At 44.1% G+C, this 14,345-nt stretch overlaps 1 protein-coding gene across 1 annotated transcript; it reads right to left on the bottom strand.

Annotated features, from left to right (window-relative positions):
* Positions 1-204: 204 nt before the first annotated feature.
* gpat4 (glycerol-3-phosphate acyltransferase 4) lies at positions 205-13,994 on the bottom strand. The gene is made up of 13 exons (XM_080847033.1): positions 13,853-13,994; positions 12,647-13,084; positions 9,853-9,922; positions 8,771-9,095; positions 6,785-6,859; positions 6,102-6,191; positions 4,795-4,888; positions 4,369-4,484; positions 4,037-4,092; positions 3,548-3,633; positions 3,205-3,333; positions 1,498-1,577; positions 205-1,338 (listed from the first exon to the last, which is right to left on the bottom strand). The coding sequence occupies exons 2-13, from the start codon at positions 12,812-12,814 to the stop codon at positions 609-611; spliced, it is 2,019 nt and encodes a 672-aa protein (XP_080703159.1). The 5' UTR covers positions 12,815-13,084; positions 13,853-13,994; the 3' UTR covers positions 205-608.
* Between the last annotated feature and the right edge of the window lie 351 nt (positions 13,995-14,345).

Raw genomic sequence — 14,345 nt, 5'->3', positions numbered from 1 at the left:
ATTTTAAAATAAACAAACAAACACACCTTGCACACAGTTCTGAGCTAGCGCCACTGGCCAACAGTCCTCACTTTAATCTCCTTGCTTGCATTCTTCCCTCTTTCATTCTTCTTTTTCTTTATTTCTTTCACCTGAATACATCCCTCCTTTCTCTCCCATCACCCTCTCTCACCCTCCCACCACCCAACACCTGAACATGCAGAACAGTAAACCTCACACTACTAACAACTATTAACAAGTGAAATAAAATAAAATAAAAATAATGCTAATAACATTCTTCAGCTGAACAACCTCAAGTAAATAAAATAAACTAATCCCTGTGTTTGTCGTGCAAAGTGTGCAAAACGCTAAATACAAATTTCACAAACAAAAAACTCCTTCAAACCCAATCAGGAGACCCGTGACAACTTAAAGACAGCAGAGAGCCAGAGCTCCAGCAGGCTCCAGTCTCTTAGGGGGGAATGTCCCAGAGCCGTGCCCCGCCCAGGGGCTCCGTTCTGGGCCAGGCTGGCTGGCTGTGTGTTCCCCACTCCCGGGTTGCAATCATCCGTCTGATCAAATTAAGAGTCGTTTGGCACAGTGGCAGCATCAGTGCCAGCTGCCTATTCTCAGGAGCACCCAGGATCCTCCACAATGGCAGTCTGTTTAAAAGAGTGCCCACAGCCCTGCATAGTGCCAGTTAAGTCACAGGAGTGCCCCCCATCGTCCACACTGCCAGTCCAATCACAGAGGCACTTAGGGTCTTGCACAGTGTCAGTGTGCTCGTAAGAATGCTCATCAGCCTCATCAGTGCCAGCCTGGTCGCAGTATTGCCCACAATCTTCTATAGTCCCTCTTTGGTCGCAGGAGTGCCCGTGGTCCTCTGCCGCGCTGACCTGGTCACATGGCCACTGCTGGTCCTCTGCAGGTCCAGTGTGGTCACATGGGCAGTCTTTGTCCTCTGCAGGTCCACTGTGGTCACATGGACGGTCTTGGTCCGCTGCAGGTCCACTGTGGTCACATGGGCGGTCTTGGTCCGCTGCAGGTCCAGACTGGTCACCTGGGCAGTGCTGTTCTTCTGCAGGTCCAGTCTGGTCATAGTGGCAGTCCTGGTCCGCTGCAGGTTCAGTCTGGTCACCTGGGCAGTGCTGTTCTTCTGCAGGTCCAGTCAGGTCACATGGGCAGTGTTGTTCTTCTGCAGGTCCAGACTGGTCACATGGGCAGTCCTGGTCCTCCAGAGCGCCGCCCTGGTGGCAGCAGTACTTGCTTCCCTCCTGGCCCACCAGCACTTTACTGTAGAGCTTCTGCTGCTCCTCCCTAAAAGCCTCCTTTACCTTCTGCCTTTTCAGACCACCGTCCCTGTAATACACACACACACACACACACACACAGTAAAGAGGAGGGACAGAGGTAGAAATATTAGCATTCACATGTCCACACAGAGGACCCTGTATATCCTTCATGTATATTACCCAATGGTGTGTGTAGATGGTGTGCATTGTCTGATGGTGTACTCACCAGAGCAGGTCCACCAGTCCTCCCTTCCTGGCGATGGCAGATTTGACCCGGTTGGCAAACTGAGCGGCATCCTCCCCCTCCTGTGGAGCAGAGAGATCAGGGGTGGTAAACTTACACTGGCAGCATACAGGAACAGCATAGGGCACTAAACTGCACAAGCAACACACACCGCTAAACTGCACTAGCATTACATGGTGCTAAACTGCACTAGCATTACACAGCGCTAAACTACACTAGCATCACACGGCGCTAAACTACACTAGCATCACACAGCTCTAAACTAGGGATGCAAATGATTAATCGACTTTAGATTAATTGTCGATTAAGAAGTTGCTCGATCAAAATGTATTAATCACGATTAATCGCTAGAGGGCGCTAGCGCGAGAGACCGGTTGAAAACAAAATGAAGCGAGCGAAAAGAAGTGCGGTGTGGGACCACTTCAACATTGTTAATTCAGGCAAAGAAGTCAAATGTTCTCTGTGTAATGCGGTATTGAAATACAATCGTTCCACTAGCTCACTCAGTTATCATTTGAACACCGTGCATGCTGCTGTCCTGCATGACACCACCAGTTCACCTGGTCAACCTAAAATCACAGCTACACTGTATTATACCTTCTCTCGCTTACTGCCGCGAGTTAAGGCTAGTCTTAAAACTCAGGTTAGCTATTAGTTCGTTAGCGGGCTAGCTCACTGAGACTTCATAGAGTTAGCTACCTAGCTCGTTAGCGGGCTAGCTCACCTTGCTATGAATATGAATATCTCTGTCTACTCCTGCGCTAACGTGTGCCTGCGAGTTTGGCTCATGAGAGTTAGTAAGTAAGTAAGTAAGAGTTGAGTTGGCTATTTAGCTTGATAGCGGACTAGCTCACTCAGGCTTAATGATATTATATACCTAGCTCGTTAGCGGGCTAGCTTACCTTTGCCTGATGGCTTGCCATTAAGAATGTAAATACTCTATCCCTCACTACCGTGAGCGCGAGTTAAACTTAAGAGAGTTGTGTTGGCTATTTAGCTTGTAATAGCCTAGATGCAGTTTCTTCATAATCTATAGGCTCAATAATATTCTGTTTGGCTCTCTATTTAATTTCTTCTATTCTTTTTTTTTTTTTATGTCTGTTTCAAATGCAAGAACTGAGCCAGTCCATAATTTATTTCTTTGTTTTATATTAAAGAATGTATTTTGTTATACCATAAAAAAACTTTTCTGCTTTCTTTTCCTAATGCATAATTACTTGAGGAATGTATAATAGAATAGAATAGAATTATCATAATGTAACGTAATATAATAACCTCAACTATTTAGCTGATATTTGTAAAGGCCCTATTGAAGCACTGAAACTCAGGTGAAAAACGCCGCTTATCAATTAATCGAAAGTCGATCGATAAGATTATCAACTAATGATTAATGAATTAATCGATAATTTGCATCCCTACTCTAAACTGAACTAGCATTACACTGCGCTAAACTACACTAGCATCCCACGGCGCTAAGCTGCACTAGCATCACACGGCGAATTCACACTGACACCATGGCAGGAGATTATTGATAATGTCACAAGGTCACCAAGAGATAGAATTTACTGTTCTGCTCAATTTCCCACAAAACACCGGAACGTAAAATAGAGATTAATAAAAGGTGTGTGAGTGTGAGTGGGAATGGGGTGTGGAATGTGGAGTGTATGTGTCTGTTAGTGTGTGTGTTACCTCTCTACTCATGGGGGGCAGGTACCAGACACTGCATACGATGGCCCAGCTGCTCATCATGTGCAGGAGATAGCTGACCATCCCAAACTTACTGCTGTTCCAGAAGGCATCCCCAAAGCGAGGATCATACTACACCGAGGTGGGATGGAGAGAGAGAGAAAGAGAAAATAAGGAAATGAAAGGGGTAAAAAAAAGAGCAGTGGGGGAGATTGAGAGAAAACGAGAGGTTGAAGTAAATAAAGCTATTAATGGACTTTTTTTTATTAATGGACTACTTTATTGTTCGCTTGCTTGCTGTACATATAATGTTGCACATGCTAAGAAGGGGTCTCTGTACTCTCACCTTAATGGCTACAGGGTAGACGACGCAGTTGATCTCAAAGCTGCCCTTCTTGAACATCATGACGGATGTGTTGTTGATGCAGGTGCCTGATGGGAGGAGAGAGAGAGAGAACACGTTCACACCACAACAACAACACACTTCCCAGTGTCCCTGCCACCAATCACATATCAGATGCACCAAGATGGCACTGAACCCGCCCTCACCTTGCATCAGACCCTGATCTGACACAGATATTGTTATGGCCTGAATCTACCAGTGAGGTATTCCAAGAATGTGGTTTAGTGACAAACTTAGCCAAACTTTACTCACAGTATGTGGTAAACCTCCTTAAAAAAAGACACTAAACCACATTCTTGGAGCAACTCCCAGCTCTGCCTTCAGCAGTAGTTTGGGTTGGTCAGGGCTGTCAGCCGTCGTGTTCAGCTCTGGCCTTGGCTCTGTTAGCCGCCATGTTCCGCTCTAGCCTTGGCTCTGTTAGCCGCTACTCACCCTCTGGGAATATGAGGATAGGTAGCTTGGTTTTGTCAGCTGCGTGGTCACTAAGCCTGGGGGAGGAGAGAGAGGAGAGCGTGCTGGATCAGGGCCATGCTTCTGAAGCCAAATCATCTTCAGCACTGACGCATGTGCAATATGCTTACAGTCAGAGCAATGTCATTGCATCCGGTTCTCTCATGAGTCTAACATCTGGATTGCCATAAACTATCCACTATGAGTTAAGATGCTTGAGAGGAAATAACTGTAGATGACACATGCTCTACCGATACCCAAAAAACAGGTTGGGAAAGCTTCATGAATTTGTAAAGAAGTGGCGATAGTGCTACCTTTTGGCCACCAGATGGCGGTCTTTGACTTCGGAGCGCTCAAACCAGACATGAGGACAGGCCTTGACCATGGCTCTCTGAATGATCCCAATCAGCCCACCATGCACTTGGCCAACCTGCCAAAACAGATGAGAACACTCAGGGTCAGTCAAAATCAACTAAAATCATCGGGATCATTCACAATCAATACAACACTCAGAACACTTGCCATAAATACAGTCAGGAGAAGTCATGATCAATGCAGTCAGGATGCATCAAAATCAGTACAGTTAGGATCGATCGAATAAATAAAAAAACAAATAAAAGTCAGGATCCATTACAATGAATACAATATTACAAAATTACAGATAATGGTTGTCTTAATATTCTAGATTGGTTTGATGGGCATTGGTTGCCCATGCTCCACAAACACACACAAACACGTACCATTGCGTAGCAGCCATCACTAGCCAGGATGATGACATCAATTGGAGAGGTGTGATTGGCCACACAGATGCCTCCGTTCCTGGGCTTGTTCTCACTGTAGGGGTTAAAGGTCATAATATTCCCATTATTGGTACGGTCCTCAATCCTGGTGAGGTTGTTGATATTTTGAGTTCAACAGTCAATCAAATTGCTCCTAAAGCAACATTGCAGATTGGCAGGGTTCGAGCCTCCTTATTTCCCATTGACAGAGCCAGGGCTGTGCAGAAACACTCTGAACAGACAGCTACAGGGCCGTGAGAAGTAATCGCTGACAATTTGACAAAAAGTGTATTGCATCACAATCACAGACCGCACCTTAGCCTGATGCCGGCATACTGGAGCACAGTGGTGCAGGCTTCAGCCTGGTGCCATGATGTCTGAGAGTATGGGGAAAAAAGTGTCTGGGAGGTGTGTGTGTTTTTATTATGTGTGGGACAGAGCATGGCATCAATATTTAAAGGTGATTCATGCGAGCCTAAGACCTGCTGGTGATTGGAGGGGTAGAGTCAGTTGAGCGTTAGGTGAAATTAACTGAATCTTTAGATCTGATGATGGCCTGGTTCAGACTGCCAACTACTGTGAAGTGATGCAGTGTAGATGGCGTAGATGTGATCCAAAAGGTATTTGAGTATTGGCTCATAACACATAAGGGAGTAGTGGGTATGATCTTCAGATAAGAGCATCTGTAACAACAGACTATTTTATCTGCTGCTGATACAGTAGAGCTTAGTAAGTATGATATTTCTGAGAGGAAGTCCGTACTAAGCAAAGGAGTGGTGGGCTAAATGTTAATGTACACAATTAGTCCAGGCAAAATAGCGTTTTACGACAGACTAATTGTGTAATCATTGTGTAGTTTTATTTTGATAGGAGTAAAGGAAAAAATTACATTTTTGAGGTGTATTTTTGCCATGCAATATTAGCACACATCTCAGATTGATGAGAATTAAACATATTTCCTCAAGTAGGATTTTTTAGGACTTTTAGTATGTTGTTCTGGACACCTCATAGAAATGATCTATGCTGAAAAAAAATATTTTACAATTAATTCTATTTTTGGCTCCAAAATGGGCTATTTTGCCTGGACTAAATGTAGAAAACATGTAATAACAAGTTACAAAAGACTGGTAACGTACAGTGAAGTTACTGGTACATTATTGTGACTGTAGGGAAAGTGTCATTGGTGAAGCATGAAGTGTAAAGTAGTGGGTAAAGCCTACTTATGTGTCTGCCTGTTTGTGTGTGTGTGTGTATGTGTGTGTCCTCACCTGTCATGGTAGGTGATGATGGCAGTCAGAGCCCTCACACAGATCCGATAACACATCAGGTGAACCTTCTCACTGAGGTAGCTCTTCATGCTGAGTGCAAGACACAGATACAGGTACATACACAAACCCATACACAGCCAAAGATATAGGGACACACACACAAAAAAACAATGTCAGAGACACACGCAGATGTTGCCTTTTGTGTTGTTTTAACTGTCACTCTAGACAAAGGAGGTAAATTCACTAGTTGGATGCGGCTGTGTTGTTTAACTGATGCCGTGTTAACTGTTGTAGTGTTGTTTGACTGATGCTGTGTTGTTTAACTGATGCCGTGTTAACTGTTGCAGTGTTGTTTGACTGATGCCGTGTTGTTTAACTGATGCCGTGTTAACTGTTGTAGTGTTGTTTGACTGATGCTGTGTTGTTTAACTGATGCCGTGTTAACTGTTGTAGTGTTGTTTGACTGATGCCGTGTTGTTTAACTGATGCCGTGTTAACTGTTGTAGTGTTGTTTGACTGATGCTGTGTTGTTTAACTGATGCCGTGTTAACTGTTGTAGTGTTGTTTGACTGATGCTGTGTTGTTTAACTGATGCCGTGTTAACTGTTGTAGTGTTGTTTGACTGATGCGGTGTTGTTTGACAGCTGATGTGCTGATAAAGGTAGGGGCTCCTCTGTTCTTACCAGCTGTTGGGAAGGAGGCCCACAAGGGCGGTGAGCACCACAAGCAGACCCACTCCAGTGAAGGCCAGAGTCACCCTGCGAAAGAACACACATCATAAAACACACATACAACACACAGTACGGGTGGGAATCGCCACAGAGCGACAACACGGTGCGTTCACGTTATTTGGGCCATGTTATGAAATTATTGCAATTCTTTACATATAAAGATATATCAAGTATTGAAATTTGATTCTGTTGTACGTTGCAATTTACTGGGAGTCTCTGCAGCCATTTTGGCATGCTTCATTTTGATCTTGACTCCTTTCCACTGTTACGCAAGAGAATCTAACACTCGATCATAAACATGCCAACAAAACACACACTCATACATTCATCATGTTAAGAGGCCAGGGGGCCCCCAGCACTGTTTATAAGACCAGCAATTTACCATTTCCACTTTATGAGAACCTTACTGAGCTAGAGTAACATACAGGCCCCCATTAGACTGGGGTAGAGGTGTACCCACACACTTCACAACCACCTCCCTCTAATACCTGAGTCACTGTCAAATAAATCTCTCTCCCAAGTCACTGTCCTGTCTCACCTTTTTCCCGAGTCACTGTCCTGTCTCACCTTTTTCAAGAGTCACTGTCCTGTCTCACCTTTTTCCCGAGTCACTGTCATATCCCACACAGACAGACAGACAGACACACACACACACACACACAGAGATCCCAAAGGGCTGTTTGAGCTGGCAGATGACATGCGGGTCAAACGTCTTCATCAATTGTACTGTTGCTTTCACAACCCCACACACACAGCATCTGTTTCTAATCCAGATAAGATTTTTTTTTAACAGCTTGTCCTTTAGCGAACTCCGAACCACTCGCAACGCACAACATTATTCTTCAACCCCCCCCTCCAATCTTTCTTCTTGGCAGTGAACTCTGAGCAAACAGGAGTCAGATAAATAAAAGGATAAATAGCACATATCCTATTAGAGAAGGTCACAGACCCTGTAAACAGCAGATGAGCTGAAATAACTGGCTGATGTTTCATAGCCCCCCGAACATTCATCCTCCTCAGCATGAACTGGTCAAAGAGGAAGACATTTGCCCTCTCTAGTCCCTTCATCATCATCATCATCATCATCATCATCACTCTCTCTCTCTCTCGCTCTCTCTCCCCAACACTTCCTTTTTCATCGCTCTTATTCCGTCTATCCTTTCATCCTCTCTCTCCTTTTATCTTCGTTCTCTCATTTTCTCATCACTCTCCCTCTCTCCTTCTCTCTGTCCTTTTTTTCTTCTCTCTATCCTTCCCTCATCACTCTCTATTTCTCTCCTCCTTCTCCTCTCTCTCTCTACCCATCAGCATTCTCTGTCTGACCTCACAACTCTCTCTCCTCCTTCCCTCTTCTCAATCTAATCAAATCAATTCAATTCAAGTCAATTGAATTAAACAAAGCATAATTAGCATGACAAATACACACTTATTTATATTGCCAAAGCAGAACTGATTCACACAATACTGGCCTAATATACAACAGACCAAAAAGGCCAGTGCTAACATAACAACCCTTTTCCTCTGATGTCTCTCTCTCACTCACTCACTCACTCACTCGTTCTCTCTCCACCCTTCTCTTTGTTTCTTCCATCTCTCTTCACCTCTGCTCTTAGCCATGCTGTTGCTTTCCCCCTATCGTCCATCCTACCGGTCCTTCATCTCCATCTCCATTCGTCATGCTATACATGGGTAAATAGCAATGTTGGTTTAACCAACTTTTCACACAGAACCGTCACCCTAGGATACTCAGAAACACGTAACCCTGTTACCAGCGTAACATATATAACCCCCTTCCCCACCTATCCTTGCCCACACAACGCAACACGACACAGCACAGCAACACAGCACAGCACAGGAACACAGCACAGCACAGCACAGGAACACAGCACAGCACAACACAACACAACACAACACAACACAACACAACACAACACACACCTGAGCGGGAGCAGGAAGCCGTATCTGATGATCACTCCGAGCCCCCAGAGGACAGTGAGGCGTGTGCTGATGTGCTGGAAGTTGTAGTTGCTGCGGGTCAACAGGTTCCAGCTCTCCAGCTCCTCCGGTGTGAACCGCTTGGTCACCTCGTCGTCCACGATGCTCTCCACACCACGCCGGCAGAACGAAAAGATGTCTGCCACCTCAAACTCCGCCAAGGACGCCGAACCCCCGCTACCGCCACTGGGGCCACTGGAGCTGTTGCTACGCAAGTCCTGAATCTCCTGTTCCACAGTCACCAGCTCTTTAGCTATGATGCCAATGCCTGAATTGTGTGTGTGTGTGAGTGTGTGGGGGAGAGTGACAGAGAAAGGGAGAGTGTGTTATAGACAGCATTGAAACATCAAATTAGTTTGTCGTGTCTGAGAGAAACGACACACACCCCAAAAATGAAGGTGATGGCTAGAATAGTGAAAGCTAATAAATGGTGAATAGTCGAAATCTGGTGTCATCAAACTCAATAAGTTGGTCGTAGAACTGCTGTATAAAGGCAATTTGACACTTGCGTTCGCGGGTTGGTAAAGGATATCCTCACAGCTATGATTATCTACGACCGAATCACAGCCGTGAGGATATTCTTTACCAACCCCACTCTCACTTGTGCCATACTGTAAGTATAAACACAGTCTGTGTCTGCTCAGTGGTGTGTTTGCATAATTTCAATGTTGCCGGTCAGTGATGTGTGTATTTGTGTCTGTGTGAATGTTGCTGGCCTGTTGTGTGTTTTTGTGTCTGTGTGAATGTTGCTGGTCAGTGATGTGTGTTTTGTGTCTGTGTGAATGTTGCTGGCCTGTTGTGTGCTTTTGTGTCTGTGTGAATGTTGCTGGTGAGTGATGTGTGTTTTGTGTCTGTGTGAATGTTGCTGGTCAGTGATGTGTGTTTTTGTGTCTATGTTAATGTTGCTGGTCAGTGATGTGTGTTTTTTATGTCTGTGTTAATGTTGCTGGTCTGTAGTGTGTTGTTGTGTCGAGGTCAGTGCCTCTATTCAGGAGCGTACTCCTGTGTCGGGCAGGAGATCTCACCGTTACTGTAGGGTTTGTAGAGTTCCTGGTTAGTCTCTCTTGCTCTCCTCTCCATACGTAGAGTAGCCCACTGAGGACACATCATACACACACACACACACACACACTTAGGAGATTATACACACACACACACACACACACACACACACACAGACTGCAAAACAACACACACTCTGTTTGTACACAAACTCACCACAGTACAACACAAATACTCTTTGGAGATAATACACACACAGACACAGAAAACATCAACAGAAAATAACACACAATCTTAGGAGATTTAGACAAACTCAGAAGAAAACATACAAACACATCCTCAGAGACAGTTCTTGTATCATTTTCACACACAATCTCCTGCTGACTGTGTCTTCTAGTTATGCAACACTAATCCAGCAGCGTCTGAGCTTCTGTGGAAACCATCAGGGAGGACGAACTCTGACTATAATAATTATGGGTGTCAGCTGGTCTCATATGTGCTGTGTACTCAAACCTTGTCTAAATAAACCCATACAGGTCAATGACATTACGGAATGTGTACTTTACCGCCATTAAGATTAGTGGCCATGGGGTGGTGTATGAGTCAACTTCAGAAGCAGCTCATAACCAGAGAGGACAGACATCAGTTCCTGTCTGACCTCAGAAGGAAACCCAATCTTAAAAATATATCTCCAAGTTCACACTGACAGCCCCACCCACGCAGAACACCAAAGACCACAGTCTTTACATTTGCTGCGAGCAGGGATTGAAGCAAGGAAAATGTCTGTGCCTGATGTGTAAGATGGATTTAAAAATTTGAAAAATGTTCCCTTACAATCAAAAGTTCATACCTCTGCCAATTTTGTATAAATTCACTAGAAACCTGCTGTGGGTACTTACAACCATGCCCTTGATTGCATCAAGTTTCCATGGCAACTCTGCCCTGCTGGGCTGCTTGGCCCCCACATTGCTTCTTGCAGCTATTTTACATTTAGTTTAAATTCTTCATTAAAATACATCTTGTTCTTACATCTTGTGTGCGTGACTTGTGTTGATGTCGACTGAATGTGATTGCATATCTAGGCTACTGTTATACACTCAAAATAAACTAAATGTAGGCGCACAAACAAAACACAAATGGAAGACATAAGAGATATGTTTGTGGTATAAGAGCTAAAAACATAGCCTAGCGAACTGTTGGTTACAAGCCAGATGGATAATGGCTGTGGCGCTTATCAACCTGTTTTAGAAGACAACACAAAATCTAATCATTTCTAAACAATAACTAAATAATAAGGTCCAAATAGCATCAGCAAAAGGTGAAAGCCATCAAAAACAGACTATTCTATACTATCTATTAAACTTTTCCTCCGTTGTTCTCCAAACAGTGTATGTAGCATAATATGCCTACTGTTGAAGTTGTATTTCCAAATCTAAAACGGCCCTGTGCCAGAATTCTGGTGCCGGAGAACTTTAATCAATATGCTAGTCTAGACTTCTGTCTCGTGAGGATGCCTGTCCCAATCAAGTGAAGTGCCCTCAGCTTTGAGGATTCAAGGTTCAGCTGATATCTATGATGTAGCTACAAGATCTACAATATATTATACATGTTGTTGGTTTGAGTCACAGTCACCTACAGAAGTGTGTGTGTGTTCATGCATGTGTGTGTGTTAGTGTGTGTGTGTGCAAATTCAGAGTTTAAAATGGCTATGCTGTTTTTGTATTAAACTTTCGAAAATACTTCAATGTTTATAGAACGATTAAAGAGGAAGGTCCACGGTCCTTTCACTATGTGACTATACCAACCAGCCTAAAATGAAGGCAACTGTGATATAATGAAGGTGGACTTTCTGTCAGCAGAACAGAAACTGTGTACTGTACGTCCTCTTCCTTTAAAAATGTGAGTGTTGGGTGCATGCTCAGATCTCATTTCAACAGGGGTTAAGAAGGCCTTAATGGAGCAGAGGCAGCAGCAGCAGTTGCAGTAGCCAAAGCCTTTAATAGAAATAGAAAGGACTACTCGGTGGGTCACCCTTCCCTGCGTCTCTGTCTCGCTCCACTGCTTTCATCTTGCGCTTTTTATAGCTCCGGGCGAGCATGTGTGTGTGTATGTGTGTGCGTGTGGGCGTGTGTATTTGTGTGCGTGTGCAAACTGCTGAGCTGGCATGGATGCCTCAAGGACGAGGATGAGAGGGAAGAAGAGAGGAGAGAGACGCGAGGTCCAATCCAACAGTCTCAGCAGACAAGCAGTCAGAGTCAGGCATGCCTTTAGAGGAATGGCATCAAGGCCTGTGTAATCAGCCGTGATTGTATCTGTTGGGAGCTCGTGTTGTTGTTAGGTAGAGTCAGGCAGTGACACAGCCAAGGTCAGTGATACATGAATGTCTGCCTTCGCTCTGCTCAATGTTGCAAGCCTGGGATAACAGCACAGGCTCTGTGGCCATGAACATTTGAACTGGGAGTGCGGGTAGAAGTACACATTTAAAAGGGGAACACACACAGGAGGAGTATTCACACACACACACACACACACACACACACACACACACACACACACACACACACACACACACACAAACACACACACACACCGACAGCTTGTGTAAATCACTAAGCATACTTTCAGTGCAATATCAGCAACACAAAGCATTAAGGAACGAAAAGGGAGAGAAAGAATCTGTGTGTGTGTGTGTGTGAAGAAGAAGAAGAAGAAGAAGAAGAAGAGTGTGTGTCTTTGCCTTTGCTTACAATACAAGCTCTGTTTTTTAAACAGTGTATAAACAAATTCATACACACAAATACACACACTCTCTCTCACCTCAAACAGTTTGATAAGGGCCTTCATGTAGAGGCGTCGTATGCCGAAGGACACTCCAAATATGGCGGGCACGATGATGAAGACCAGGAGGAGAGTGACCCACACGGTGAAGGAGATGCCCAGCAGCATACACAGCAGGCTGTCGAAGGGGACCAGATAGGAGGCCATCCTGCAGGATAACGCAGACTCGCAGACCTGCTGACGGTCTGGGAGATGTGGATGAAGACGATCGGCCCTCCTGTTTCTTTAAAAGCTCCTCTGCCTCTGATGGCCCTCTTGAGGCATGGCATTCACGTGGAGCTTGGTGCTGTGGTCAGGACAAGAGGTGAAGGGGTCCAGCTCCATTCACCCTAAAGCTAGGGATGCTTTTTTTCTGATGGCAAACAATACCAAGTCCCAGTGTCTACCCCTGCTTTATCATAACTGGGATTCGATCCCCTGATATGAAGACAAAGAGAAAGAAAGAGGGGTTGCATTAAGTTTTAAAGATTGAGCATTAACCTTAGCTAGCTTTTAGGAAAACTGTTAGCATGATGGATATCCAAACAGATTCAAAACAGAACTGCGAGCTATCTAAATGTTAGTCTTCGAGTCATGAACACTCAACGAGAATAATGATCCTGATAGGGTAGGCGTCGCATTATCATTATTAAGGTTACCTTCTGATTCATTCTACTGTTTACATAACTCGACCTATTCACTTGTTTCAGTAACGTTACTGAGCAACGTTGTGTCCAAAGTTGTACATTTACTGCCAGCGAATGTAGGGGCTAGTGGTGTCCTACCTATCCAATACTTTATGGTAGTTGGTGAACCGAGCTTAGCTGGCCCTGTGCCGGCCACATGGTACAACAATAACATTGGCGTAACGCTGCTGATTTAGTTTTGGCTAACTTTCAAGAAAAATATAGCTAACGTTAGGTTCTGTCATTCAAAGTCAGTATATATTCTATATTAGATATATGTATGGCAAACGGTAACTTGTCAAGAAATAGCATCACTGCTAGCGAAATTCTTGTTGTGAAGTGCTAACGATATTTCAACTAAAAATCAGCCCAGTAGCTAAGCTAAATGTTAGCTAGCTACGCAGAATAGCATACATTCTCATCAATATGCCTGGCTAGCTATGATAGCTAGCCTGCAACGTAACACACGCCAACTCGTATCCCACAAAAAATATCGTTTGGTACTTATAATGGTACTTACCAATCCACATAGGCTGAAAAACATTAGTCTGAAAGTTCATGAGTTTGAAAACCACATGGAGCTACATATTTTTATTAGCATGATTAGGTAGCGAAATAAGGGAGTCGTGATCACCGCATGCTGTTTGTTCCGACGGTGTGAGCCATTCGCCACATCTCTGAAGGTTACAGGCACAGAATGGTGAGATTGGCCGGGACCGTCTCAAAGAAAGCGATAGATTAGGCAGTTTAATGGATGCATCAAGGTGATACCCCTAGACCAACATAAAAAAAAAACACCACTAAAAATACTAAATAAAAGGATTAAAACGAAAAATGACAAATACAAAGTAAACCGACAGAAATAAAGTTGTTGCTATTCTCACTATCACTAGCAAAATATGTCCACTTTTATAACTTCATATAAGAGCAGAATCAAATGTATGTATGTTTTTTTTTTAGGTTAACTCCTGTCAAGCTTGTATTTCTGGCAGAATATGCGAAGACTATGAACC

The sequence above is a fragment of the Sprattus sprattus genome, assembly GCF_963457725.1.
Source record: "Sprattus sprattus genome assembly, chromosome: 11".
Lineage (NCBI taxonomy): Eukaryota > Metazoa > Chordata > Actinopteri > Clupeiformes > Clupeidae > Sprattus > Sprattus sprattus.
Note: the sequence above shows the minus strand (reverse complement) of the source record. Positions and strands in the feature narration are given on the sequence as shown.

What these genes read in the sequence shown, in the direction of transcription:
- gpat4 (XM_080847033.1), bottom strand. Translation starts at nt 12,814, where the DNA reads ATGGCCTCCTATCTGGTCCCCTTCGACAGCCTGCTGTGTATGCTGCTG. An exon ending in GGCCTCCTTCCCAACAGCTG is followed by an intron (nt 6,192 to 6,784) that starts GTAAGAACAGAG and finishes TCTTGCACTCAG; the next exon opens with CATGAAGAGCTACCTCAGTG. An exon ending in TCTACCCTGTAGCCATTAAG is followed by an intron (nt 3,334 to 3,547) that starts GTGAGAGTACAG and finishes ACCTCGGTGTAG; the next exon opens with TATGATCCTCGCTTTGGGGA.